Source organism: Ornithorhynchus anatinus, chromosome 18 (genome assembly GCF_004115215.2).
Source record: "Ornithorhynchus anatinus isolate Pmale09 chromosome 18, mOrnAna1.pri.v4, whole genome shotgun sequence".
Classification (NCBI taxonomy): domain Eukaryota; kingdom Metazoa; phylum Chordata; class Mammalia; order Monotremata; family Ornithorhynchidae; genus Ornithorhynchus; species Ornithorhynchus anatinus.
Genome location: NC_041745.1, coordinates 5,646,866 through 5,670,951, shown reverse-complemented (window position 1 = coordinate 5,670,951; position 24,086 = coordinate 5,646,866). Strand labels below are relative to the sequence as shown.

The 24,086-nt window shown below is 40.8% G+C and overlaps 1 protein-coding gene across 14 annotated transcripts; it reads left to right on the top strand.

The window, feature by feature from the left end:
• The first annotated feature begins 198 nt into the window (after nucleotides 1-198).
• LCA5L (lebercilin LCA5 like) lies at nucleotides 199-22,325 on the top strand. 14 transcript variants are annotated; one of them, XM_029083217.2, is made up of 13 exons: nucleotides 208-261; nucleotides 3,420-3,466; nucleotides 3,852-3,999; nucleotides 4,370-4,594; nucleotides 4,754-5,064; nucleotides 9,627-10,141; nucleotides 11,908-12,045; nucleotides 12,632-12,716; nucleotides 17,098-17,207; nucleotides 17,533-17,668; nucleotides 19,281-19,364; nucleotides 19,555-19,638; nucleotides 21,528-22,325. In XM_029083217.2, the coding sequence occupies exons 5-13, from the start codon at nucleotides 4,764-4,766 to the stop codon at nucleotides 22,301-22,303; spliced, it is 2,229 nt and encodes a 742-aa protein (XP_028939050.1). In that variant the 5' UTR covers nucleotides 208-261; nucleotides 3,420-3,466; nucleotides 3,852-3,999; nucleotides 4,370-4,594; nucleotides 4,754-4,763; the 3' UTR covers nucleotides 22,304-22,325. The 14 variants fall into 14 exon arrangements, with proteins under 14 accessions (XP_028939047.1, XP_028939059.1, XP_039770553.1 ...); XM_029083221.2 differs by having other exon boundaries at nucleotides 209-261; nucleotides 3,420-3,535; nucleotides 4,473-4,594; XM_029083215.2 differs by having other exon boundaries at nucleotides 209-261; nucleotides 3,420-3,535.
• The last annotated feature ends 1,761 nt before the right edge of the window (nucleotides 22,326-24,086 follow it).

The following is a 24,086-nucleotide window of genomic DNA, read 5'->3' as shown; positions in this document are numbered from 1 at the left end:
ATATGTGTGTATGCATATATGTATGTATATATGCATGTATATGTGTGTATATTTTTAATATATATCTAGTAGATAACGTAGCTAGTCAAGCGCGCCCTAACGCCGCCCGAAGCGAAGGAGGCGCCCTAAAGGTGAGTGAGGAGGCCGGAGGCTCCGGCCCAGCAGGCCTTGCGCGCCGGTTCCCATGGTAACGGCGAACGGCCTCCGAGCCGCTCCCGAGGCCTGCCGACGCACCGCCACCCCGCCCGGCCAGTCCCGCAGGTAACGGCCTCCTCCCTCCTCCCTCCTCCTCCCTCCTCCTTCCTCCTCCCTCCTCCTTCCTCCTCCCTCCTCCTCCTCCTCCTCCTCCTCCTCCTCCTCCCAGGCCTTCCCCCATCACCCCCCCTCCCCCCCCGGGACTCGCCCTCCCCCCCGCCCTCCCTCAGCCGCCTCGGCCCCGCCCGCCCGTGCAACTGCCCTCCCTTCCTGCCCCTCACCGACCACGGCCACCCTCTCCATTCACTCATCCATCTCTAGTAATGCTGGTATTTGTTAAGCGTTTAACTATGTGCAGAGCACCGTTCCGAGCGCAGCGAGGATACAGGGTGATCAGGGGGTCCCTCCTGGGGCCCCCGGTCTTCATCCCCATTTTCCAGATGAGGTCACTGAGGCCCAGAGAAGTGCAGGGATAATAATAATAATGTTGCTTTTTGTTAATTGCTTACTATGTGCAAAGCACCGTTCTGAGCGCTGGGGGGATACAGGGTGATCAGGTGGTCCCTCAGGGGGCTCACAGTCTTCATCCCCATTTTCCAGATGAGGTCACTGAGGCCCAGAGAAGTGAAGTGACTTGCCCAAAGTCACACAGTTGGCAAGCGGCGGAGTCAGGATTAGAACCCGTGACCTCTGACTCCCAAGCCCGGGCTCTTTCTGTTGAGCCATGCTGCTTCTCTATCCATCCATTCATCATCATCATCATCATCATCATCATAATAATGTTAGTATTTGTTAATGACAGTATTTGTTAAGCACAGGCTCTCCATTCATTCATTCATCCATCCATTCATCATCCTCATAATAATAATGTTAGTATTTGTTAATGTTAGTATTTGTTAAGTGCAGGCTCTCCATTCATTCATCCATCCATTCATCATCATCCATAATAATGTTAGTATTTGTTACGCACAGGCTCTCTCGTCATTTCATCCATCATCCATCCATCCATCCATCCATCCATCCATCCATTCTTTCATTCATCCATTCATTCATTCATTCATTCAATCATATTTATTGAGCACTTACTATGTGCAGAGCACTGGACTAAGCACTTGGAATGGACAATTCGGCAACAGATAGAGACAATCCCTGCCCAGTGACAGGCTCACAGTCATTCATTCATATTTATTGAGCACTTTCTATGTGCAGAGCACTGGACTAAGTATTTGGAATGGACAGTTCAGCAACAGAGACAATCCCTGCCCAATAACGGGCTCACAGTCATTCTCTCATTCATTCATTCATATTTATTGAGCACTTACTATGTACAGAGCACTTAACTAAGCCCTTGGAATGGACAGTTCAGCAACAGAGACAGTCCCTCCCCAATAACAGGCTCAGTCATTAATTAATTCATTTTTATTGAGTGCTTACTATTCATTCATTCAATAGTATTTATTGAGCGCTTATTATGTGCAGAGCATTGTACTAAGTGCTTGGGATGTACAATTTGGCAACAGAGACAATCCCCCCCCAACAATGGGCTCACAGTCTAAACGGGGGAGACAGACAACAAAACAAAACAAGTAGTCAGGCATCAATACCATCAAGATAAATAGAATCCTAGGTATATACACATCATTAAAATAAATAGAGTAATAGATAATATATACTCTGTTCTGTTGTTCTGCTGTGATCTCCCAAGAGCTTAGTCCAGTGTTCTGCACACAGTAAATGCTCAATAAATACCATTGACTGACTGACTCCTCTCAATACTCCTCTCCCCGATGCCTAATTAATCCCAATCTCTTGTCGCTCTCCTCCGTCCCTTTCCTAAGAATGCCCCTCCTGGGCAACAAGGTCATTCTTCCCTCTGATCTCCCCCAGGCTCTCTCTCCCAGTATTTTCCTTTTCCTTTCTTCCTCCCTGTTTCCACCTATTTTCTCCCAGGAAAGCCTTTAGTTTTGAATGTAATCAATCAATCAGTGGTATTTATTGCAAGCCCGCAAGCATTTACTGCAAGCATTGCACACAAGCGATGATACTTGATGATTACTCATAGTTTTCCATTCTGTTGCCATTCCAATGTTCAGATTATTTTATTATAATTTTTCTTATAAACCTCAACCCTTATCTAAAAATATATTTTTGCAGAAGATGATGTAAATAATCATCCAGTGACTTTAGTCGTACAATGTAAAGAGGAGAGTTGGAAAATTATTTGGGGAAAAATCTTGTTGAGAAGAGGGTTTGGAGTTAGGTGTTTTATTTCTCTGTAAAGTGTTCAGATTGTCTATTTTTGATCAAATACACTGGAAAATTGCTCAATTTCTCATTTCACTTGCCTATGTTTATACAAAGGAATTTTGAGTTAAAACACTTTAGATAGGTAATAGCAGTAATGGTATTTATTGAGCCACCTACTGAGTAAAATGCTTTGTACTGGAAAGTATAAAACACATTCCTTGCCCACATGGAATTTACATTCTAAAGGGGAAACCAGTAAAGTAAAATAAATACTTAGTCGTGCGTATGTGTATATACATATATACATATATATTTATAAATGCTGAGGTTGGGCATAAACATAAGTGCAAGAGGCAGTTGGAGATAGACACACACATATATATTTAGAAAGAGACGTAGATACTGTAAACATATTCTCCATGCCCCTAGAAGAATATAACTGGCAGGTGTCCCAGCTGCAGTTGCCTCCAGTTTTCAGCTGAGGTTTTCCTTTTTTTGTTTTGTTTTTACGGGGTTAAGCACTTACCAACTGCCAGGCACTGTACAAGTGTTGGGGTAGATACAAGATAATCAGGTTAGACTCAGTCCCTGTCCGCACATGGAGCTCTCGGTCTGAGTAGGAGGGAGTTGGATTTAATCCCCAATTTACAAATGAGATAACTGAGACAGAGAAGTTAAATGACATCCCCAAGATCACACAGCTGACAAGCAGCAGAGCTAGGATTCGAAACCAGATCCACCGACTTCCAGACCATGTGGCTTTGTTTAACTGTGTTATTCTTGCATATAATGAACAGGACTGGGCCTACCATACAACCCCGCTTTACTCTGTCAGTGAAGGGGAATGGCTTAGACAGGGCACCCCCACTCTGACTAGATGAGCTGTAGTGCGGTGAAGCAGATTCAGACTCAGATGGTAGTTGGGGTTGTCTGTAATGGTTGTGCGGAATTTCTTGCCCTTGTCTTTGTTTCGTCAGGAGCTTAACATTTAGCCACCTGGGTGATTTGGAGGCCACTCTTGGAGGTGAGAGTTTGGATCATATCAAATGATGGTCTGTCCAGGACTCTGCTCCCCGCCTTACTGCTGTGATCTGTAAGTCCTTAAGGGCCCTTTGATGCCCTGTGATTGAATCAGTGAGAGGTCACTGATTAGATCGTGAATGCATCCGAGATGTTTTCCTTCCATTTGGCTGGCGGAAAGTGGTGTTGAACATCATGAGATGGTGTTTGGCACCTCACTGAGTGAAAGTAGGCCATGGCTATTCAGTTTGTTAGATGATTTTTTTTTCCATGTTTGGGCACAGCTCAAGCAGTAAAATTACCCATTATAAATCAGTAGGGCAGATGTTGGAACTCTTGCAGAGAGTCGATCTAAATCTTTGTAGAATCATTCTTTCTCTTCATTGCAGCTCATCGTCATCTCTTTCGCTGGGTCCATATGGATGCACCCAGCCCCAGCACTAGTTGGGCCATGCCTTGGAGACAGACTTGGAAGGGAGCACATTCACAAACATAAATAAAATACTCCTAGGTGTATCCCGATAGGGACAGCAGAAGGTAGGGGCGGGCCAAATTATGATGGAGAGGGGGAGATGAAAACTGAAAAAAACTGAGGGGGAGAATGGCAGGCAGAGAATCACCATAGCCGAATGGAAAGAGCACAGGCCTGGGGTCTAATCCCAGCTCTTCCACTTGTTTGCTGTGTGACCTTGGGTGAGTCACTTAACTTCTCTGAGCCTCAGTTTCCTCACCTGTCAAATGGGGATTCGGTACCTGTTCTTCCTCATATTTAGACTGTGAGCCCTATTTAGGACAAGGTTTGGGTCTAACCCGATGATCTTGTATCTACCCCAGTGCCTACTAATTCAGTGCTTGTCTTGTGCTTAACAAATACTATAATGATAATAATAAGAATTATCAATAATAGAATGGAAGAGGATCATAGGATTGGGAAGTGGAGAGAGGCTATGAGGTAATTGCAGAATTCCCCCCGAAAGAAAGGCCGAACACTGGAGTCTGTATTGGAATAGGTGGTGGCCCAAACCCAATGCTCCAGAGCCCTTGGGTGAAAGTGGTGCGGTTGACTTGTCTGGACCAAGCCGTGGGAGGGACTCCTGGAAGAGAAAGTGCCTGCAGCTGCCACAGCTTCTAGGTCAGTGGTTAATTTTGATCTTCCCTCTCCTCTGGGATGACAAATCAGTTTAACATCAATTGCCTTTGGGCAATGGGGGGAAGAAAATTGCCTTTTCTAAATAAAAAGCAGAGGCCAATCTTCATGTCTGTAACTGAAAATTGCTTTGACTTCTAATAGGTTACTCACTATGTCTTTGGTTAATGCAACAAAGACAATCATTGATGACGGTTTTCTCCGGGTAGTATTTGAAGAAGGTAAGAAATCCACCGACTGTAACAGAAGCCTAGGCTCTGGCGATTACTCCAGGATCTGTGACAATTCGCATCAAAGCACCAATTACAGCAGAAGTTTAAGTTCTCATGATTACTCAGAAGACTTTCTCTCAGAATATTCAGAAGTCTCTGATAATGGCAATGATTTAAAGCAGTATGAGAGCAAAGCAAAGGAGAAGATAAAGAAAACTGTTCACAAAGTCTTCCAACCTAAAGGTAAGAAGACCATCAAACTTTTCCAATAAATAGATAAGGCATCTGGTGGCAGGTACATTGTTATTTAACACTTCTCTTATTTGGTATTTTTGTATCGTAACTGTATGTTGAATCAACACCTGGGGAATAGGGAGAGTAAGTGACTAAGAAGAGTAAGCTCAACCTATGTTAAAATGTTCCACTTGATTTTAAACTCCTCCACTAGATTAAAAGCTCTTGGTAGGCAGGGATTGTATCTACCCACTCTGTTATATTGTACTCCCCAAGTGCTTAGTACAGTGCTCTGCATATGATTAATTATATTTATTGATGACTTACTATATGTCTAGCACTGTTCTAAGTGCTGGAGTAGATGCATGATAATCAGTAAATGCACAATAGTAAGTGCTTAGTAAATAGAATTGATTGATCGCTCTTTCCCAAGAGTACAGTGTACAGTGCTCTGAACGACAATAATCATAGTAATTGTGGTGTTTGTTAAACGCTTTACTGCGTGCCAAGCACTGTACTGAGCGCTGGGGTAGAAACAAGGTAATCGGGTCCCACATGGGGTTCACAGTCTAAGTAGGAGGGAGAACAGGTATTTCATCCCCATTTTACAAGTGAGAAAGCTGAGGCACTGAGAAGTTGAGACTTTCCCAACGTCACATAGCTGGTAAGATCTAAGGATTAGAGCCCAGGTCATCTGACTACCAGACCTCGTACCCCTAGGCTATGCTACTTCAGAACCCAGGAAGTACCCAATAAATATCATGAATGGATTGATTAGTTCAGAATCATCTAAAAGATCAGGAGCATAGCCAGAGTTAGAATTGACAGCCCACAAATCCACTCATTCAGTCCACTGAGCCAACCCAATGCCATTTTAGTACCTCGGTGGCCACATTGCAACCTGCAGAAAAGAATTCTTAGAAGTAGGCCGATGTTGAGGGTACGTTTGGTGTGGCATTAGTCAAAGCCTCCTTGAATCCCAACACCTGTCATATATGGGAACTGGGGAGTAGACACTCTTGTGTTTAGATTTAGGAGAAGGAGAGAGATGGGAGGGGCACTTGCAGGGAAAGGACCCATGTCTCCCCCTCTAGACTGTAAACTCATTGTGGGCAGGGAATGTGTTTATTGTTATGCTCTCCCAAGGGCTTAGTACAATGCTGTGCTCACGGTAAGTGCTCAGTTAATACAACTGACTTGCAAATTGCCTTTTCCTCCAAGCTCTTCTTGCCACCACTAGGTGCCAGGTTTGTTTTGCAACCGCAGAGCCGGAGGAGGAGGGGGATCTTTAGACCATAGGTGCCCAAGAGGGTCAGCACAGACCCGCTTAGAATTAACTGACTTCTAGGCATTCATCCAAGTAGAACAGTCGCAGACAGTTGAATCCACAGACAATTAAAATACTCTCTCATCCCATAGGGAAAGTCTCCAGGTTTGGTCTGCTGCATATTAGCCAGCCTTCAGAAAGTTTGATTGGTCAGAAAGCTGTTGATGAGGCAGCTGTTGATGAGGCTTGTTCTGAAAGTCAGCGGCATTTTCACCTGCAGATAATCCTAACAGTTTTCTTTCAGTGATATTTATTGAGCACTTACTGTGGGCAGTGTACCTTAATGAGCACTCTTCTGCAACAAAAGTACTTGAAAATGGAGAGGGTGGGTAGGGAGGGCTTCCATGTCAACAGTCAATACAGTAGTCAGTGTCCCCCCAAAGACCCTAAATATTAACTAATTGGAGCTACTGATATTTTAAGAAGCTTCTAGATTTTCCTACTGAATCATACAATTCAGAGGGAGAGAGTGATGAGAATTGTCCTGTAGAAGAGCCTTGGAGAAGAGAATTTTCCATTAAGTTTCAAGGGTTGCACTATGAATTCAAGACTTCCATTCCAGACAAAGAAGCAGATCGGAAGCCTCGAGCCGCCCCAGACCCATTGGTCAATTGCTGTGCAAGGGGAGTCTAAGAGTGGCTGATTTAAGACATAATAATGGATCTGGTAGATTTTTTTTTACAATATTTTGAAATAGATGAGACAGTTCTAGAACTTCTTTGTTAGCCAGACTGCTAGGAGATTAGGTTTTCCAATGTTATTTTTCTGCTGCAGGGGAGTGTGAGCATTATATCTGGTAAAATGAGGGAATTGAGAAGACAGAAAGAAAAATTGAACTTTGCCAGGAGTGGGAAAATATGTAAAGTTCATACAAAGGGTTATCTTAACCCCCAGCTTCCCCTTCTGTCTGTGCCCCCTTCTAGATCATAAACTCCTCGAGGGCAGGGATCATGTCTACTGTACTCTCCCAAGCTCTCAGTACAGTGCTCTGTACAGAGTAGGTGTTCAGTAACCCTTTATTCACTCCACCCTCAGCCTCACAACACTTATGCACATAGCCATAATTTATTTTAATGCCCGTTTCCCATTACAGACTGTAAGCTGCTTGTGGACAGGGAATGTGTCTACCAACTCTTTTATATTGTACTCTCCCAAGCTCTTGGCACCCAGTAAGCACTCAGTAAATGTAGTTAATTGATTGAGAGTGGTAATTATGGTATTTATTGAACCCTTTTTCTATACCATGCATGGTGCCAAAAGTTGGAGTAGCTGCAGCATAATCAGATCAGATGCAATTCCTGTCCCATGTGGAATTCAGGAATCGTTTCCTTGAAGATTCTCTCTGGAATAGTGTCTTCCTGCAATCAGGAGAATCTTAAAATGGTTGTGAAGCTGCTCTCTGCAGAAATGCCCGCCAGAAATGGCCTTTGCCTGTCCCTTATTAAAGATCGGTGAAGGCCAAGTCCAAAATCAAGTCACGATTGAAGTGGATTTGGAGTGGTTTTGCACCTCAAAGTCCACTGGGGCCGGTGAACCAAAGAGACCAGGATGGAAGTGGGAGGTTCCAGAGGAAATGGTTGAGAGGTAGGGAATGAAGAGGGGGCTGTGGTGGATGGGCACAGCTCTCCAAAAAACTCTTTAGAGCAGAGCCACTGATCCTCCCCAAGTGTACCACTCTGCCATCTCAGAGCTGGGATCCTTACCAGTTAATTAATCTAAAATACCATCCATAAAATTAATTATCTCTGGCACCAGGCAGCAGCCAAAAAGGCCTAATTGCTTTTGTCTGAACAGGTGAAGAGGTTTGCAGTTTCTTTATAGGAGAAGTGTTTTGAAATGACTTGTAAATGAGCTCAGAAATATGTGATTGGTCTTTTAAATCTAAGTAATAACTTAAAGCTTTCATGCTCTATTAAATTATGGATTAATAAAATTTACTAGTACGATCTTTGTAGTTCAAACGCATCCTAGGCCAAAACGTCATTGAGGATAATTCACATTGATGTTAGCAAAAGGCTGAGTGCAGTTATCCCTCCCCATTCATGGGGAGTAAATTCCAGGAAAATGGTGCCTCTGGCAGATTCATGATTTTTTTTATGATATCTGTTAAGCACTTTCTTATGTGTACAAGTTAATTAGGTTGGCCACTGTTCCTGTTCTGCGAGGGGCTCACAGCCTAAGTAGGAAGGAAAAGAGATATTTGATCCCCATGTTATAGGTGAGGAAACTCTAGTACAGAGAAGTGACTTGCCTAAGGTCCCACAGCAAACAATTGGCAGAGCAGGATTAGAACCCAGGTCCTCTGACTCCCAAACCAGTTCTCTTTCCTCTAGGCCATGCTGCTTCTCTGAGGAATTGTTCTTCAGTGGAGAAAGGGGTTAGTAGGTTCCAGTTTTAATCCCAGCTCTACCACTTACCTGCTGTGTGACTCAGGCGAGTCATGAAAGTGGTCTGTGCCTCATTTACCTCATCTGTAAAATGGGGATTAAATCCTCCTCCCTCCCATTTACACTGTTGAGCCCCATGTGGGACCAGAACTGTGTCCAACCTGATTATTTTGTATCTAACCTAGTGCTTAGGATAGTGTATGATACATAGTAAGCACTCAACAGATACCTTTAAAAAAAGAAAAAAATAGTGTGCAGATTAAATTTTGCAGGGGAACTCTCTCTCTTTATATATATATAGATAGATATATATACTATCTATATATATATGCATATAGAGAGAAATATATATATATATATGGAGTGAGAGAGAGAGAACTTGCTGTCTTTACTAAACCAAAATTATGGTGCAACTGTAAAGGAAAGCCTTTCTAAGTGTGTCTGTAACTAATGTTACTTTGGACTGCTGAGGATGGGTTAGTTTATTTTTGGCAGCACTTTTGTGGAGATCAAAGATTTATTAGAGCCTGAATTTGTGTTATTTTGATTTATGTCACTGGGCACACTAATTCTTCAACTGTTGGGAAAAACAAGTGAGAAACTATTGTTCATGCAATTTGAAATCATGAAAGAGTCAAGAACTATCAGGGTGAAAGAAAGATCCTTGGGGAAATGCCTTAACAAGATTAGTAAAATACTACTTAGCCCAGTGCAATAAATGGTGCTTTGTGCCATAAAAATAAGTTGCACTCCACCTAGGATAGTCAGATATGAAAACAGTAAGGCTAAACTTTTTTTCTACATTTCCCTATCTTTGTTATATGACCAGTAATGGATTCAATGATCTCTTTACCCAGGAGCCAAAGGAACTTCATCTGAAAAGGTACAGAACTGGAAAATGCCATTATTAAATCCCCAAGTCAATATGATTAGTAAAAGAAGAGATGCCTTGACTCACCGCATAATGTCAGCAAGATTACATAAAATTAAGGAACTGAAAAATGAAATTGCTGACGTCCAGCGAAGACTGGAAGCAACAGTCATGGAAAACCAGCTGCTGAAACGGCTGCAATTTAGGCACTTGAAAGCAATTGGAAAATATGAAAATTCACAAAACAATTTACCCCAAATTATGGCAAAACATCAAAACGAAGTAAAAAATCTAAAGTTTCTTCTCCGAAAGTCTCAAGAGAAGGAACAAAATTTGTCCAGAAAACTTAGAGAAGTTGACTTAGAGTTATTGAAAACTAAAGACTCCTTGCAGTCCCTGCAGAAACTTTCAGAAAACACAAATCTTGCCGAACGAGAGGAGCTTACACAAAGGTTGTCCATCCTTACCGTAAAAATGGAGACCAATGAAAAAAGAATTCAGGTATTTGGTATATCATTTTGTTTTCAGAATTTTAATGAAAATCATTTATGTGAAAGAATAGTCCTACATTGTTTTCTTCTCCTTGTCACTTTCAAAAGCCTGCCCTAATCAAACTACCAAAGTCTCACTGTATTTTTTATGTTGAGTTGATGTAGAATTTATGTTTAGCTCTAATGGCCCATGCGAAATGAAAGTATGGAAAGATGCAAAACGTTGTTATTCAGTAGCCTGATCTGTAATATTAGTTCAGTTCAAACTATGCAAAACTCATAATCACTAAAAACAGGTTAAATTGTATTAATAAGGGAGTACTTGGGAGGAGAATAATCTGCTTTGATTCTCTGATCTTAATTCCTTTAGCCATCAAACAATTCATAACTTTCCTTAGTACAGTTCTATACATTGCAGGATAACTGGCAAAAGCAAACACATATCCTTTCAGTATGAATAAATGCTAAAGGCTATAGATGGATTTCAATTGTGAACCTGTCAACTGGAAATGTTTTGCAAACATTCTGGTTCTGGCTTCTATACTTTTCTCCCCAGTTTCCATACAGGTAGCATGATAATCAGAGGTACTTATTGAGCGCTAACTGTGTGTAGATCACTGTACTAAGAGCTTAAAAGAAAGAGCCCTGGCCTGGGAGATCACGAGACTCGGATTCCAGTCCTAGTTCTGCCACTGCCTGTCTGGCCTTGGACAAGTCACTTAACCCTTCTTTACCTCATTTTCCATACTTTTGCAATGGAGTAATCGTATCTCTATACCCCTACTTGCATTAATTATATAAGATTTTTGGTTATATTTGGGGTATATCATTTTTGGTATATTAAACAAAAATTCTCTATAAAATGATATTCCAGGAAAAATACTAACTCCCTTAGCAGTTTATCAGTTTTGCCTATCTTTGGCAAGAGCTTAAGATGATATTCTTAACAGAATAAAAATACTTCCAAGCCCTGAGTAATCATGAATGTTATTTAGCTGGTGAGAAGTTTATGGTTTATACATTTATATGGAAAATATTTGTCTCCTATCTGCATAGGAGGAGCAGTAGGAACTGAATATCACCATATGAGATTTAGACTGACAGAATAACCAATCAGTCCATCAATCAGTGGTATTTATTGAGCAAATACTGTGTGCAGAGCACTGTGTTAAATGCTTGGGAGAGTACAATACTCTATTATTGGTGGACACAATCTCTGCCCTCAAGGTGTTTACAATGAAGTGATTGAATCCATAACTTATTATAACTGTTACTGTTCATTGAAGTCACACTAGATCACACTACATTAAATGAGCACAATTCATTTGATTCATCTGTAGTGTGCATTCCTGTACCAGTAAAACAGTAAAAGCAGCATGACCTAATGGAAAAAGCAGGGGCTTGGGAGTCACAGATAAGAGATCTTACGATCCATAGTATTCATTTTCAAATCTTTATGATGTGCTTGGGTGTCCACTAACTTTGCATTCTCCAAAGGTGAATGAAAACCCAGACGGTGTCCTTTCACTTTGAAACCTACTGCTTACTTATTTCACTGGCTACTTATTATTCCCAACATCAACTTCCCCTCCCCCAAAGTACCCCCGTAAGACTTGGTTGTTTCCCCTCTTTTTTCTAGTTAACAAAAATTTCAAAAGAGTTGAAACTTTTTTTATGAAGGTACTTGATTGGATTTGTAACTAATTCATATATTTAAAAAGTTGATACTTAACAATATACCTAACATGTATATGTTTAAATTAATTCTGGTTTTAGGGCCTGGAAAAACAGCTGAAGTTAAACAGCAGTGCCTTTAGTCGTCAGTTGGCGGCTGAGAACAGAAAAACTGTAGCAGCCCGGACAGCTACCAGGAATTTACAAATGGAAATAAAATGCCTTCAACAAAAACTAAAGGTATTCCTTTTGTTGAAGTTTAAAAACATTTATACCCTTTATGAAAGAGGCTCATCCATCTAGCCTGATTCATGTCCCCTAACTCATTTAACTTCTAAATCTATCTCTCTGTCAGCCTGAGATGAAAAGTATTAGATTGGCTTACCAGGCAATGAAGAGTGTGTGAATAATTAGAAAAAATGGCATTATATAATGTCCAAATGAGAAAAAAGATTTACTTCTTGCATTAAAGTAGTTCATTAGCGCTCTAAATGTAAGACACTTGGAAATATGAAATATGAAACAGAAACATCATTCAAATACCAAAAGATTCAGAGTAGCTTTTTGTTTTTGTTTTTTATTTGGGTCCATAGTTTTATGATGAGTCTTTTGAGGCACAGGGGTACTGGCAAAGTGAAACAAAATTTGAAATGATAAAATCATAGAGCTGGAAGGGACTATGTATTCAGCCTCTTGAGGCATGTGAATCATTAAACAGTACAGATGACTGTCTGCTCTTTCTTTAACAGTCTCCAAAAATTGAACACTTAAATTCATTTAATATTTTGTGAACTAGAGAGTTTGATATAGTAACTCTTTTTTTTAGGAAAAAGATCGAGAACTTGATATAAAAAATATATATACTAATCGGATTCTTCAAAATTTTCATGAAAGAGATGGTCAACTAAAAGGTAGAGCATTTGAAATACTATGAATCATGTGTCAATACTTAGTAAGTGAAGCATGAAGGTTTAGGTGTGTTGTGAAATGTTTCATATCTTAGTACAAAATCAGAAATCTAAGAGAGAGCTGAAGCCTCAGGTTTGATTACATCTAAATAATGCAGATTCATACTTGCAGGGAAGGAGATTCCAACAGATTCTGGATCTTTTTAAAGTGAAAATTTCCAAATGGATTTAATTTACACTTTTCTGAAACTATAGACTAAATTCAAAATAAATTTCCTGACAAAGAAAGGTAAAATCAATTTCCAATTAAGACCATCCAAATATTTGTTATTTTAGGAAACCATCCAAAGGGCAACCATCTAGGAGACACTAAAGCTTTCAAAGGTGATTTGATTTTTTTTATCAGTCACTGTGACTTTGGCGTTTACTTTGCCCTCATTTATGTACCAGTGCTGGAATCGTAGCAAGATAATCAGATAAATCACTCCCTCTCCCACTAGCATTTACAATCTAAGCGAGAAGATCATCTCCATTTTACAGATGAAATTGAAGCCCAGAGATGGTAAGTGGCTTGACCAAAATCACCCAGAAGGTCTGTGGCAGAAGTGGGTCTAGAACTCAGGTCCTTCTAGCTTCCCAGAGCAGTGTTCTTTCCAATAACTTCCCATGATGGGTTTAAATTTCAGTATATGATGGGAAATTAATAGCACATTTTGAGAAAGAGTACTAAACTTGTGAAAGTGTATCTCCCTAATGGCTCAGTTGGTGAGAGGAATCAAATATATTTTCAGGAAGTGGCATAGCCTAGTGGATAAAGCACAGGCCTGGGAGCCAGAGGCCTGGGTCCACCTTTCCAACTGAATTTCACTTATCACTTTTGAAAGTGCATGGCCTGCACATAAATTTCCTATACTTTATGTCACTACAATTTTTTTCAATCCATTTACATTTATATACATCAGGTATATTCTTCATCAAATACCGTAAAGAGTTTGTAAGCAGTAATTGGTGATCTTTCAGAAACATAGCACAACTTCCTATAACTTATTGAAAAAAATAACCTTTATAGTCATTGGATCTATGTTTTATGGGTTTTTTTCTTTAAAAGTACTAGTGAGTTTTGATCAATTTCTGCCAGTAACTTTCCATATAAAAAGACGTGGCATTTTCTTTATGCAAGGATGTGTGCTAAAGCCTTCTTCTCTGAGAATGTCTGTCATCATCAGTAGACTATGGGAAGACTGGGCCAGATTCATCTTTATTCTGTGTCCTGGAGGTCCTTGTGTGATTTCTCTAGTGGTGTTAATATATCGTAATTAAGGAGGGTATTCTGTTAATTAGTCATTTCTGATTACTTTATGGTGATGTTCCTTGAAAGCCATTGCATGATTTTTTATTCTTTCTCCGTAAAGACCTTAAAGGTTTTGTTCTATGAGTCAAATATGGAATATAATTTCTAACAGAGGTACACATTCCAATCATTGGCTTCTGTAATTTTTGTCTTTTGGAACAGACAGATATATAATAATGATGGTATTTGTTAAGTGCTTACTATGTGCCAAGCACTGTTCTGAGCACTGGGGGAGATACAAGGTAATCAGGTTGCCCCACTTGGGGCTCACAGTCTTCATCTCCATTTTACAGATAGGTTAACTGAGGCACAGAGAAGTTAAATGACTTGCCTAAAGGCACACAGCTGACATGTGGCAATTGCCTATATTTTCTTTTGCTTTGTTTCTATATCATCACCTATTTTTTCCCCTTAATATGAAATTAATTTTGGTCTAAATTCACATTTCCTTTTATTTAGTTTGATGCATACTTTATGTATCTAGATTATGGGTCAGGGACTGTGTCTGATCTGATTATCTTGAATTTACCTTGGTGTTTGATACATAGTAAGCCTTCAGTAAATACCATTATTAGTAATACTGTATTAATCAATGTCTGTTCAGGCCACCTATCACATTCCTCTTCTGATGCTTCTCAGATCAATAGGTCATCAGGGTACACTTTTGTACCTCCAGTATCTTCTAAGATTTGTCTGAGAAGCAGCATGGCTTAGTGAAAATACATGGATCTGGGAGTCAGGAGACCTGGGTTCTAATCCCAGCTCTGCCACTGACCTATTGTGTGATGGTGGGCAAGTCATTTAACCTTTCTGTGCTTCAGTTTCCTCACCTGCTCTTCCTCTCTCTTAGACTGTGAGCCCCATGTGGGACCGGAACTGTGTCTGATACCACTATCCCGTTTCATCATTCATTCAGTAGTGATTATTGAGCACTTACTGTGTGCAGAGCACTGTAGTAAGTGCTTGGGAGAGTACAGAACAACAGACATAGTCCCTGCCCACACAAATTTAGGCTTAACACAGTAATATGGTATGATGATAAATATCATTATTATTATTGCTTGTCTGTGGAGTTGACCACCGCCCAGAGAGCAGCCTTGTAAACCAATATCTTTCCAAATGGTGTATTAACAGTGGTGACTCTTTGGCCTTTGCTAATAATGTGCCTAATAATTGTCCCCGTCCAAAGAATCTACAGTCCTGTGTGATTTTCCTCCCCAAATTGCCAAACTGTCCATAATTACAAACAGGAGGCCCTAGGAGGAGGTTGCTCTGTGCCTGCAGGTGTGTTTTGAGGATGGCTCCCAGCCATCAGCCTACCCCAGCCCCAGTTGCTGGCTCAGTTCAGCTGCATTTGGTTACAGTCCCAGGTTTGGCTATTAGTCACCACAATATTTTGCCTTTTCATGTTTTTTTCACTTTCAGTCCATCATTATATCATTGCATTTGATCAATCTCAACCAAATTCTGGTTCTCCACTACCATGTATTTAATCTCTAATGTTGTTGCCCATCTATTTTATATATTGGGAATTCAGCTTGCTACTTGACATGTTTGAATCAATTGAACAGTTCCCTCCTTTTTTTCCCCCCATTCTAATGAAAGAATCTGACAGAGTTATAAAGTTGGGGTTTTTTTTCATTTTTATGGTATTTGTTAAGCACTTCCATGTGCCAGGCACCATTCTAAAGCACTGGGGTAGATACAAACTAATCAGGTTGGACACAGTGGATGTGTCTTAATCCCAGTTTTACAGATGAGGTGACTGAGGTAAGTGACTTGCCCAAGGCCACACAGAAGACAAATGGCAGAACTGGGACCAGAACCCAGGCCCTTCTTACTCCTAGGGTCTATCCATTAGGCCATACTGCTTCAAAGTCGTGGCTTTGATTAAAAATTGGGGGCACAACTGCCTTCATTACACTTAAATAGTGACTTTGCCTCATCAAACTTTAGAAAACAGTTCCCCAGATGATCAAATTCTAGTTACCACTCCCTATTCCCCACCTTAAATTGATTCAAACAACTGCACAATGAAACAGCTTTCTTTTTTTTTAAATGGTATTCAGTGCTTACTGTGTGCTCTGACACTGTACTACATGTTGATTTAGTTATAAATTAGTCTGGTTGGACATAGTCCCTGTGCCACAGGGGGCTCACAGTTTTAATCCCCATTTTATAGTTGAGGTAACTGAGGCCCAGTGAAGTGACTTGTCCAAGGTCACACAGCAAAGTGCTTCCGCTGCTGGATTCACCTTGGAGACATCCTCTTTTTAGGTCCCCTTACCCTTAGAGACAAGCCAAATTTATTTGTAAGTCATTTCCAGTCGTGAGCAGCCATTTCAGCCAATTTAAAATTACTAGATGCTTTGGGTTGTTTCATGTCTAAATGACATTTTGTCCTTCACTAACCCCCCAAGTCTGAATCAGTTTACTCTTGGTGCCATTTTGCATCTTCACTTTGAAACAAATTAAATCACTCAAGGTTTTAGAAACCAAAGATTTAACAGATTGAAATATATTTGAGTGAACCCATATGCCAGTGCTCATCTGTCATCTTCAGCCTCTGTTCTGCTCCATTCCATATTGTTGTACTCTCCAATTCTGCTGGAACAGTCCTCTCTCAAAGTGCTATTTCACCTGGTAGATGAGGTCTTATTTAGTATATATTTTGATCCAAGATAAATTGCTGGTAGTGTCAACTCCATTATCTGCCCTGCAGTCCCCACCACTGTTGTTTATAGTAGTGATGACTTGTTTTACATCACCTATGCTATTACAACACAAATACTAGTGACCCAGAAACATCTATAGCAAAACAGGAGGCAGGAAAGAGAAAAGAAAAGACAGCAGAAGTTACCTGCAATTGAAACTGTTAGTATTTCTCTTCTCCTTTAGGTGAGTTACTATTAAATTGCATATTTTACATTAAATCTCACGTTGCAAATTTCTAAAATGGGTTTCAAATGGGGCAATATATACATTGCTTGAAATTGCATTATTACCTCTGTTCTCAACACTGTATTTCTGCAGATTCTACAGTAACTAAATCAGGACAAGCTGACAAGGAAGGTTTTCCATTAGTACATCTGACAAATCAAAAAAAGAAAGAAACGAAGGACAGTGCACCCCTGTCAACTAAGGTACCACAAACTTGAATCTTTGAATTATCAAAATCTAGTGTGGAATTCCTAATTTTTAAAATTCCTTCTCAGCTGTGTAGTGAAGAAAGGTTATAGTATTGTTTCACCTTTCATAAGCTATTTAAAACTATTGTGTAAATATTGGGAGTAAATTGATATACACATTATTATTACCAAAATCAAAATAAGTAAATTTGAAATGTTTGAGTATTTCTCTAATCTTTACTTACAAAATAAAAAAATTCCTGGCTAGGTTCCCCTCCACCACCACCCCTTTTTTTTTGATTGCCATAATTTTAAATCTCTGATGAACTATGAACTGTAGGGGAAAAAGACAACAGAAAGTTGCTCGCAAAAAGAAAAAGCAGTTGAAATACGCTATGAAGAAAAACAAAATCTGGAAAAACATCCCATCAATAAATCACCCAAACAAGAGGAACTTAAAAGAATACAAGAACCAGGTATAATCAAATTTTTCAAAATCCCCTTTGTTGGTGGGCAACTGAAAGGAATGAACTCTTCTTAATGTGTCTGTTATGTTCTGTTGTACCCTCCCAAGTGTTTAGTATTCATGCTCAGTATACAGTAAGTGCTTAATAAATATGATTGATTGATTGACATAAATATGTTGCTTTTGTCTTAGAACCTTTATTTAGAATGCCCTGAGGAGTTTTACCAAGTAAACTGAAAATGAAAATGTTCATCAGAACCTATAAAGTCTGGTATAAGGGAACATAGCCCACATAAAACTGAGTGGTGTAAAAAAAGAAAAGGAATTTAAATACCCAACTGTAGTTTTTTGGCTCTTTGATAGGAATATAGATGGTATGACATTTATTTTACAAATCCATCTACATTTTATCAACCCTTACTCTTGGAAGGCTCCCATGTGTGGCTCAGTGGAAAGAGCACAGGCCTGGGAATTAGAGGACCTGGGTTCTAATCCTAGCTCCACCACTGGCCTCTGGATGACCTTAGGCAAGTTGCTTAACTTCTCTATGCTTCAGTTTCCTCACTTGTAAAGTAGGAATGAAATATCTGCTCTCCCTCCTATTTAAACTCAGAGTCCCATGTGGGACAGGGACTGTATCCAATCTGATTGATTTATATGTACCCCAGTACTTAGAACAATACTCGATACATAGGAAGTGCTTAACAAATATTATAATTATTTAAAGTGGACAGTTCCAGGGAAAAGTTCAGACATAAGGCCTGGCAATTAAATAATTAATAGTAATAATTATGGTACTTGTTAAGCCCTTACTATGTGCCAAGCACTTTTCTAAGTGCTGGGATAGATATAAGTTAATCAGGTTGGGCACAGTCCATGTCCCACATGGGGCTCATCGTCTTAATCTCCGTTTTACAGATGAGGTAACTGAGGCAGAGAGAAATTAAGTGACTTGCCCAAGGTCACACAGCAGACATGAGGTGAGCTGGGATTAGAACCCAGGTCCTCCTGACTCCCAGGCCTGTGCTCTGTCCACTAAGCTATGCTGCTTCTCAATCATATGACATTTTGAATCAATGTTGAATTAGTGGTGAAATCAAATTTTCTTGATCCCAAGAATGTGTAGAAAAGTATTCTAAGGAGAATACAGGGGAGGTTACAGTTTACCTATTACATAGATTTAATGTGGGCCTTTTTATTTATTTTTCAAAACAAGATTTCACTTCTGTAAATAGCTGTGCATGGATAGTTTCACGATGATAAAGAGAGGGATATTTTTTTCTTTGACTCTTCCTTTTTTCTGTTCAGTTTTTCCCCATTTGAGGAACATCTTGTTTTTCTGTTCTGTAAAGGTATCATTTTCAGGTGTACTTGAAGCTTGTCAGAAGACTTAGTGATGACCAAACCGAACTGGCTTTCATTTGTCCAGGGCTTCCTCACTAAGGTACCCTTAGTGGGGTCATTGAACATACAAAATACCGTCTCTCTCTGGCAAAACAAAAGAATGGAATTTTTGCCAAAAGCTACTGATCGCTCATTTACGTTATATTCTCAAATCCGTACTTCAGACCCTCCCACTGAAATCTCCTGCCTCACCAATGATACCTGGTTTGTTCTCCCAGCTGTCTCCTGCAGCCCTGGAAGTGGCAGTTTTCTTAAGCTTGAACCCGCTCCCAGTTACGGTCCTGTGAGGACAAGTATTCCAGGTATAAAAATTGGTGTTGCCAGAGTCTGTTTAATTGCACTGAGGGAAAAGGGATTTTTCCTTCCTCATAAAATGTTTTTCACCATCATTGATGAAATAGATGCATTAAACCTATTCTGAACTGTAGTGTTGACCTGGCTCTCCTCAGTAATACAGAATTCAGCATTTGTTCCATTTTTCTCCCCTAACAGAAGGTGAACAGTCGTCGAGCTCTTGGTCGTGCACCTGGAACGTGGGGCTCATTGAGGGCATTCCGAAGGTTCAGGATGTCCCAGGTATCATGGGAAATTTCTACAGTCGCTTTGGCCTGAGTGAGGGGACGAGAGTCTAACTGGGTTCGGGGAAAATAGAAGATTTTTTTGTGGGAAGGAAGTCTTCCAGAATGTCTAGTTGAGATGTTTGTGGAAAAGAAATCCAATGGTGACGGTGATAGTGTTTTCAAAGTAGAAGACTCTTGTCCTAGCTATTTGCTATTTATCCACTCTAAAATGATATAGATTTTCATACGATTCCAATGAAAATGTCAGTTTTAAGATCACTTAAGATCAGTGAACCAAAAGTGCATTGAACTATTGGAGAGTTTGTGTGTATGCGTATGTATGTATTAAGTCCAGCTAGATAAATGGTGTTCCAGCAGCAAGAGAGTCAGTATTCTTATTATCTTTATCAATAATGGGGATGAAAAATGATCTTTAGCAGTGACCACCCATGGCATTAGCCGGGGCGGGTCTGATACCACGTTCAAAATGATCATGATGATGTTAGAAAATTGGTTCCTTGGAAACAGGAGACAATTCAAAAGGATCAAGTACAAGGTAGACCTTTAAAGACAAAAAGTAGACATAAATGCACACTGAGGCAAGTCTGGCGAGGCACAAGCCTCACGGTTGGCCCCAAACTGAAAATGAGTCAGACTTGTATGCCATTATTCAAAAAAGCAACATGATACCTGGGTCTATAAACAGGAGGATGACACACAAGAAGAGCATGTAAGTAGCCCCGCCACTGTGACTCAGCACCGATCAGGTCCATATCAGAGTGTTGTGGCCAGTTCTGGTCCCTAACACTGTAGGAAAGATACCGAAAGAAGGCCCAGAGGAGAACAGCAGCTGCAGCAGAGGTATATGTGAAAAACCGATCTCCAGGGTGAATGTCAAAGGAGTTGTGGTTTAAAGCCTGGTGAAGGGAAGACTCAAGGGTGACTTAGTAACTGTCTTTAAGTCTCTGATGGGTTCTTATGAGGAGGACTGAGCAAAGGTGGCCAGAAGAGGTGAAAGGCAAACTCAACACCCACCCCACATCCCCCAGATGTACTACCAAGCACAGGGAAGGTATGGCTGAGAGCAAGTAGGCTCTGAAAAGGACTAGATTGTGCAGGTAGAAAGAGTGGGAAGCAGCATGGCTTAGTGGATAGAGCATGGACCTGGGAGTCAGAAGGACCTGGGTTCTAATCACAGCTCTGCCACTTGTCTGCTGTGTGACCTTGGGCAAGTCATTTAACTTCTCTGGGCCTCAGTTACCTCATCTGAAAATGGGGATTAAGACTGTGAGCCCCATGTAGGACAGGGACTGTGTCCAACCTAGTGATCTTGTATCTACCCCAGTGTTTAGAACAGTGCTTGACACATAGTAAGCACTTAACAAATGCCATCATCATTATTATGCATTATTAGAAGCAGCGTGGCTCAGTGGAAAGAGCATGGGCTTTGGAGTCAGAGATCATGAGTTCACATCCCAGCTCTGCCACTTGTCGACTGTGGGCAAGTCACTTAACTTCTCTGTGCCTCAGTTACCTCATCTGTAAAATGGGGATTAAGACTGTGAGCCCCACGTGGGACAACCTGATTCCCTTGTGTCTACCCCAGCGCTTAGAACAGTGCTCTGCACATAGTAAGAGCTTAACAAATTATTATTATTATTAGTGCCTTTGGGTGCTTGAGACCCCCCATTCAGTGATTCTTGGTACTTTGAGACCCTCTCCAGAGGTGCCGAGGCCTCTTTGGAGACGTATGAGAGGTAGGACTGGGGCCCAGCTAAAATAACAATCTGTCAAACAACCAATGGTATGTATTTATTTAGGAGTATTAACTTAGAAGATTTACGATGTTTTCAATAACCCCCAAACGAGATTCTCCCACAGACAACTGTCTCTTTTTTGCTATAGAATTACCAAAGGGAGACAGACACCCCAGGGCAATGCATACGCCCCCGGAGAAGGTTGCAGAGCAAATAGAGACAAAGGAGGAGCAAGAAGAGAAAGTTGGCTTCTCGGGTGAAGACCTGGAAAAACTGGCAAAAAGAGAGCAGGTTCCACATGTAATTACTCCCGAAAAGGATAGTCAAGAGCAAGATGTAGCGGGAAAAAAGGAAACGAGCAGCATTCACCTAAAAGACGCCGGCGAGGTGCCCAGTAAACACAGTCTTAAAAGGAGCAGAATACCCATTAAACAAAGAAAATATTATTCATTCACAGAAGCCATTGAAAATCTGCACCAAGGCCTGCCTGCTTCTGGGGTAACATCAACCACAACCTCCACCCGCAACAGTCGCGGCCCAAAGAAGTCAGACGAGCTGGCCGAGCTGAAGTTAGAAAGTTCAGAGGGTGGCTATGTGCCTTCGTTTGGCAAAACTTCCAAACCGAAGCAACAACAGAACCCAGAAGAGAAGTGTGGAAACTGTATTGCCGCAACTTTCAAGGACAGGAAAAGCAGCCTTATGGAAGAACTCTTTGGGTCAGGCTGTGTCTTCAAAAGCACTCTTTCAAATCCTGTTATTCAAGGATCTAATAAAGAGAAAAAAACTCTGGGAAACGAAGGTATGCACAATCCACATTCAAGTCAGGCTACCGCCACTCTTAATTTTGGGGATTCTAAACTAAATTCGGTAAAATCTTTAAAATCGCCTTCACCTTCAGAAGGAAAAGGAAAATTAATGATTTAAATATAATTACTCTCTCAGAGCATTTTGATTTGTTACTTTCATTCAGTCCCGCTTTGTGAATATTTTCTCCATTTAAGGTTTAAGATATGGAATCCAAAGGAAGACAGTGTAGTGATGATCCAGATACAAGGTTAAGGTCATTCATCTCTCCTAAAACTGTGTATCCTGATTCTAGATATTAGGGCCCCAAATTGCCCATTTTCTGCCTTTAAAATGAGAATAGGGAAAGAACAGCTCTTCCTCAAAGACATTTCTCAGCTCATAGGTTGTCTGGCTACAGCCAATCCATCAGTGGGATTTATTGAGTGTTTACTATGTGCAGAGGACTATAATAAGCACTTGGCAAGTACATGTCACAGAGTTGTCAGAAGAAGAGCATACAGTCAACAGAGGAGCTTATAGTCCCTTCCCACTCCGGGCACCTGTGGTAGTATTCAGTTACAGCTCTCACAATTTTTGGTTTGCAATCAAAGGGCAAACTGCAGATTCTATTCTGAAAAGAGGGAGTGTTAGAAAAGGAACATTTTTAGCTAGTTTTTGCCTTAATTTCAAGACAACTTAACGGGGATGTTATCTTGACAGGCAGCCATTATGTATCATAGGACTGTATTCTGCCTCAAAAGTAGGGAAATCCCATTTGATATGTTAGATTATTATTACTATATTAAGGACTTACTATGTCAAGCACTCCTGTAAATGCTAGGGTAGATACAAGTTAATCAGGTTGGACACGAGGTTCTCGGTCAAGAAGGAGGGAGAACAGGTATTTAATCCTTGTTTTAAAGTTGAGGAAACTGAGGCCCAGGGACTTTAAGTGACTTGCCCAAGGTCACACAGCAAACAGTTGTCAGAGCCAGGATTAAAACCCAAGTCCTCTGACTCCCAGGTTCACGCTCTTCCCACTCGGCCATGCTGCCTAGTTCCATATCTGGTTTATATAGTGAGGTCAAAGGTCGACTTTTTCAGCAAAATGAAGTTTGCCAATCTTTAAAGCAGAAAACTTTACCTTTCCCCATCCCTTCCCATGGACCGAAAAATCCTCAATTGCCCATGCAAAGGTCAGTGCACAATCAATCAATTGGATTTATTGAGCATCTTCTCTGTGCAGAGCACTGTGCTAGGCAATCTCTGACCTCAGGGAGCTTAAATCTAGTTGAGGAATATCTCTAGGAACTCCCAGTAGAAGCGGTTCTTTGGACGGAGAGGAAGGAGGCTGCAACATCAACAAAAAAGAACATCCCCTCCCCCGCCAAAAAAAACCCAACATACTGAAGAGGGGCTTTCCCCAGGTTTTTGATCATATCCTTTCTTTCACCATATAGAGCTATTTTATCCCTCAACTGGGCTTGCCTGTCTAGATGGACATCTTAAAAATATTTGAAAGAAAGCTCACTGGCCATATTTGCACATGTGAGCTAAGACTGAATTTACCAGAAACCCACTTTTTGACCAAAATCTAACATTTGTTGCCAGACTTCAATCCTTGGAAAGAGCCCTGGGCAGACAGTCAGTGATAGATATTCCCTTGGCAGAGGTGCCCACTCTATGAGGCCAATGTCCCTCCAGCTTTTTGAGCTGGACTCCCAGCTTTGCTCGTCTCACATCACTGACAAGGCTTGAATGTTTCCAGTCAGGGCTGAAAGACTCCCAGAGGTGGTTTTGCAGCTCATTAACATCTTGGAAGCCTGTCTTCTCCCAGCCGTCACCACCTTGAAAGTCCCAGCCCCATTTTTGCCCCTCCACCCAGTGCTCAAGATGAAAATCTGGCAACCTGTGTTCCCCA